A 6,005-nucleotide genomic window follows, 5' to 3' on the forward strand; every position below is an offset into this window, starting at 1 on the left:
AATAGTTTGTTATAAAGTATCATTATATTATTTGCCTATTGGCCATATTATTATTTATTGTGTGTCATTTTATACATATTATTATATCGTATTATTATCATTAAATTTGTGTTCACATTATTTTAATATTTAACACACCCTCACATACACACCCACTCACCGCACACTAACTAGCACTCAGAGTATTTGCTCGGCGATCCCGTCCACTATTCTTGAGCTGCTATACACATATCATACACAATACATATCGGTCGGTGTGTGAGTGTTCTTGCGTACGAAGTATTTCGGTACCGGGCACACGAACTATTAATGTTTCGTTCTCGGCCAAAACATATTGGTGACCTCGACGTGATCGGATGAATCGTATACGTCATTTTTATACGTAATTACCATTAAAAAAAAAATTAAATTATTCACTGCGTGCTATTCATTATCTAATTATATTTAATAGTATCATTACAATATAATCAATAGTATATTACAGTTTACGCTTGCATCTAATTCCAATAGGTATTGCTATTTTATTGTCATTTTTATTGTGTATACATATTACATATATTATTCGTGTTATTACGTTGCACTAATCTCGTATAAGAGGGAGTTTTTGAGTTCCGTTTAAATATCAAACAAAATAAAACAAGTCGAAATGACGTTGGAAGATAATCAAAGAGATTTATTAGGTCTCAGAAGGAGGAGAGGAGTAATCAAAGGATCTCTCACTCGAATCAAAACCTTTGTTAAGGACTTTAACACAACCAATCAACCAATGTCATTGCTAGAATTCCGTCAGGATGAACTACCTCAAATCAACAGAAAATTTGATGATGTTCAGTCTCAAATTGAACTATTATCTGATGATACAGCGCAAGAAACGGATGAACGTAATGCCTTTGAAATGGAATACTACAGTATTAGATCCCAAATACAAGAAATTGTCAACACTCAAAAATCCCAAAACACATCACTAATTAGCAATCAATCTGTCGGAGCAGCGCAAAATTTCAATCGTGCTCGGCTGCCACCCATCACACTTCCAACATTTGATGGCAACATACAAGAGTGGGCTTCGTTTTTCGACTGCTTCAAGGCTATGGTACACAATGAGGATATATACCCTGCTGCTCAGAAGTTTTCATATTTACGTTCTACGTTAACAGGTGCAGCATTGGACGTCGTAAGAGCGATCCCGATGACTGAAGCCAATTATGAAGTAGCTTTGAAAAGATTAAGACAACGTTATGAAAACAAGAGTATGATTATTCAGTCCCATATACGTGCGATATTAGATTGTCCGCAAATGGAAACTGCCACTGCAGGTGAACTTCAATCGTTGCATTCAAGGGTTGTATCTCACACGGCGGCATTAGAGGCAATAGGCCAACCCGTAGAGCAGTGGGACGCGTGGCTTGTTACCGTCATACTCAGAAAGCTCGATCATGCAACAGCCCAGGATTGGCAGCTTCGACGCGAGGATACAGAGCTGCCTACATATAAGCAGCTAGAAGAGTATCTGGCTAGCCGGTGTGTGGCTCTTGAAAGCACAGAAACATTCGCTAACAAGGGCGATCTCAAGAAGAAGTCTACCACTAACTATTCTCTCGGAAAAAGAGTAACTTTGGCTGCAATAGAAACCAAATCCGAGAAATGCGCGTGTTGCTCTCACATGCATAAGATTTATGCATGTAAGAAGTTCAAGGACCTCTCTCAAGGGGAACGTTTTAACGTAGTACGCTCTGCTCGGATGTGTTTCAATTGTTTGAGCCCAAATCATATGGCTACCAAGTGTCAGTCTAATTCCAAATGTCAGCTATGCGGAGGCAAGCACAATACGTTACTGCATTTTGAAAAACCAATGCAAGGTGAACCATCGGAGACAGTAGACAGAAGCACAACACATGAGGTCGAGTCAGCTAGCAGCGAGCATTCTGGTAATGAAGTAACACAAGCTCATTCGTATTTAGCAGCCAGACCTAAGAGTAGCTATGTATTTCTATCAACCGCGGAAGTGTTGGTGACGGATAGTAAAGGATACAAGCGTAAATGCAGAGCTGTCTTGGACAGTGGGTCGATGATAAATTTCGTCTCAAGGAGCTTTTCAAACGCACTACAACTTCAAACAAGAAAAACTGAACTGCCAATCAGAGGCGTAGGATCAAGTCAAGTCCAATCTGTAGCTGTAGTGGACATTCAAGTGGATTCAAGGGTAAGGAAATTCCAAGCAAGACTACCCTTCCATGTTTTACCAACAGTAGTGAGTGAACTTCCCTCATGCCCAATGCCAAAGGGAGGCTGGAATATTCCGCAAAATCTAATATCTGAGCTGGCAGATACTAAGTTTTATGAGGCCGGAGAAGTAGATCTACTTATAGGAGCAGAGTTATTCTACCAGATTTTGGAAAAGGAACGCATTCCATTAAATAACAATAGTCTAATCCTACAAGATAGCAAATTCGGTTGGATTGTGACTGGGAGAGTTGATCAAATATGTCTCATTAATATGGATACAACGCCAGATAGCTATGCTTCATACGGAAAGGCATCAAAGGCAAACCAACGCGCAGTGGAAGAGAACCAAGCTCTGCAACATTTCCTCAACACAGCAACAAGGAACAGTGAAGGGCGGTTTGTGCTACAGTTGCCAGTGAAATCAGAAATTCATAATCTGGGGCAAAGTATCCACATGGCTACTACTCGATTCATGAATATTGAAGCACGATTACAACGGGATTCAAATTTACGAAAGGAGTACACAGAATTTATGAAGGAATATTTAGCAATGGGTCACATGCGTTTGGTTCCGGTTGAAACAAGTATTCCGGAACGTTCCTTTTATCTGCCACATCATGCTGTATTTAAGAGTTCGAGCTTGACCACGAAGACAAGAATAGTTTTTGACGCTTCAGCTAAGACAAGTACTGGGCTTTCCCTCAATGACGTTTTAATGAGAGGGCCTACGACACAAGATGACATCTTCTCTATCCTTACTAGATTTCGGAAACATCAGTATGTCATCACAGCGGATATTGAGAAAATGTTTCGTCAAATTTCTGTAGCCGAGAAGGATTGGAATTTACAAAGGATTCTTTGGCGCAACGATCCAAGCGAAGCCCTATGCACCTATCAGCTGGTAACTGTAACTTATGGTACTACCCCAGCATCATTCATGAGCACTCAGTGCCTAGTATCGCTAGCACAATGTATGGAAAAACAATTCCCACGTGCTTCTGGAATCATAATGCGAGACTTCTACATGGATGACCTCATGACCGGGTGTGAGACGCAGGAGGAATGCGTACAACTTCATAAAGAAATTATTTCAATCTTAGATTCTGCGAAGCTACCACTTCGGAAATGGTGCTCTAATTCTTCTCAGGTTTTGAAACAAATTGGAAGAGACATTACAGAGCCCTTGTTCACACTAGACATAGGAGATGATGAAACAATAAAATCTTTAGGATTAAGTTGGAAGCCATGTGCAGATGAATTCAGTTTTTATGTTACCAAGGCGATGGATCCTGACAAGTTAACCAAGAGAACATTGCTTTCAGATCTCAATAAAGTCTTTGATCCTCTTGGATTTCTGGCCCCAGTATTAATAAAAGGGAAGATATTTCTTCAGCAGCTGTGGCAGCTCAAAATAGATTGGGATACGCCACTGCAAGATGACATAAAACAAAGGTGGAAGCTTTATTACACTCAGATCGAAGATTTAAAGGATTTATCGATACCAAGGAAGGCTAAGCCTGGCACGGCTGATTCGTTTGAACTACATGGATTCTGCGATGCTTCAATTGAGGCTTACGGCGCCTGTGTCTACGCGCGATACATGGATCAAGAAGGTAAATGGCAAGCTAGACTTCTCTGTTCAAAAACAAGAGTAGCGCCGTTAAAAAGTGCCACCATCCCACGTCTAGAGTTAAGTGGGGCATTATTACTTGTTCAATTGTCCGTTAAAATAGCACAGTCTTGGGGAACGGATGCAAGGCATTTTAAACTTTGGTCTGATTCTATGGTGGTACTTAGTTGGTTGAATAGTGAGTCAAGTAGGCTCAAAACATATGTGGCCAACAGAGTGGAGCAAATATTGGAATCAACAGATGCACATCAGTGGCAATACATAAACACTAACGATAACCCAGCAGACATAATATCTCGCGGAATAGACGCACGGGAACTGGCAGACAGCGTGATGTGGTGGAATGGTCCATCCTTTCTTGGTGTGCCTGAAAGTCAATGGTCACATCCGACAGCCAAGTTAGCACCGTGCAATGAACTCCCAGAACAACGTACAATCAAGCTGGTATTAGTTGCGATCGAAGAGTCGAGAGACATTATCAATGCATATTCGAACTGGCGATCACTTGTTCGGGCCGTTGCCTGGTTGTCACGGTTCGCAAGCTACGTCAGAGGTAAGAAGTCAACACAGGTACGAGGATTCCTAACACTAAGTGAGATCAAGGCGGCTGAAGTTATAATATTAAAAAGAACGCAAAATGATGCATTCCACGATGAATTGAAACAATTGAAGCTCGGAAGAGATATTGCACGAAACAGCACGCTGAAGACACTTCATCCATTCTTAAGGGATGGTTTAATCTTAGTTGGAGGGCGCTTACAATATTCAAATCTGAAAATTGAACAAAAACATCCAGTGGTGCTCCCTTACAATCATAAGGTCACTAGGTTAATGTTCCAATCTTACCATCAGAAAATGCTCCACTGTGGACCACAACTTCTTCTTTCCGAGATCCGCAATCTGTATTGGCCGCTTAAGGGCAGATTAGTAGCCCGTTCAACAATACTACATTGTGTCCAATGCACCAAGGCCAACCCAAGGTTTCAAATTCCCTTAATGGCCCCACTCCCGCAGCAAAGAGTACAGTGCTCTCGTCCATTTACCATAACTGGAGTAGATTTTGCTGGACCACTAACAATAAGAAGTGGTGTTCGCGGAAGGGCGAACATGAAGGCTTGGATAGCAATTTTCATATGTTTCGTCACCAAGGCTATACATATTGAAGTAGTAGAGGATCTAACGAGCAATTCATTCATCGCAACATTAAGAAGGTTCATGGCTCGTAGAGGAAAACCAGCTGAAATATGGAGTGATAACGGGACAAATTTCGTCGGTGCTCAAAGAGAGCTAGCAGCTTATCTCAAAAATATTGAAGGCAGTGCAGTTGATGAAGGACTTACATGGCGCTTCAACCCACCTTCGGCGCCCCATTTTGGAGGCCTTTGGGAAAGCGCTGTAAAGAGTGCCAAATATCATTTAACACGGGTACTGAAGGAAACCAAACTAACACTCATTGAGCTACAGACTTTATTATGCCAAATTGAGGCATGCCTCAATTCACGGCCACTTACACCTATGAGCAATGATCCGAATGACCTGCAGCCACTCACACCTGCACACTTTCTCATAGGCGGGCCCATGCTCAGATATCCGGAACCAGACTTATCTCAAGAGCATCCAAATGGACTACGACGATGGAGGTTCGTGCAATTCCTTATGCAAGATTTTTGGCGAAGATGGCATAATGAATATCTTCCACAGTTACAGACTAGAGGGAAGTGGACATCAGGCACTAAACCATTAAAGGTAAACGATATCGTCATCGTCAAGGAAGAAAATACTCCACCAATGAAATGGAAGTTAGCTCGCATAGTACAGGTGCATCCGGGAAGAGACGGAAGAACTAGGGTAGCAACCATACGCACGGCAAATGGTGTAGATACGCGACGCCCTGTTGCAAAACTTTGCAGACTTCCTGTAGATTCAGAAGAGTTTGTTGAAAAATAGGTTTTCAACGAGGGGGAGAATGTTAGCGCCCGCACTCGCAATCGCCAGCTTCCGACCGATACATACACACGCACACAACATATTATTTGTTTTACCAGTATTAGGTATATCATTATTAATTATTTTTACTTTGTATAATTGTCAGCGGCGAATTATTATATAATATATAAAAATAATGTAGATTAAAGCTGGTTATCGCGCG

The 6,005-nt window shown here is 41.5% G+C and overlaps 1 protein-coding gene across 1 annotated transcript; it reads left to right on the top strand.

Moving 5' to 3' along the window:
• The first annotated feature begins 646 nt into the window (after positions 1 to 646).
• On the top strand, positions 647 to 5,803 carry LOC107172825 (uncharacterized). The gene has a single exon (XM_015523121.2). The coding sequence runs from the start codon at positions 647 to 649 to the stop codon at positions 5,801 to 5,803; it is 5,157 nt and encodes a 1,718-aa protein (XP_015378607.2).
• The last annotated feature ends 202 nt before the right edge of the window (positions 5,804 to 6,005 follow it).

Source organism: Diuraphis noxia, unplaced genomic scaffold, assembly GCF_037042655.1.
Source record: "Diuraphis noxia isolate RWA-SAM2 unplaced genomic scaffold, SU_Dnox_SAM2 contig0004, whole genome shotgun sequence".
Lineage (NCBI taxonomy): Eukaryota > Metazoa > Arthropoda > Insecta > Hemiptera > Aphididae > Diuraphis > Diuraphis noxia.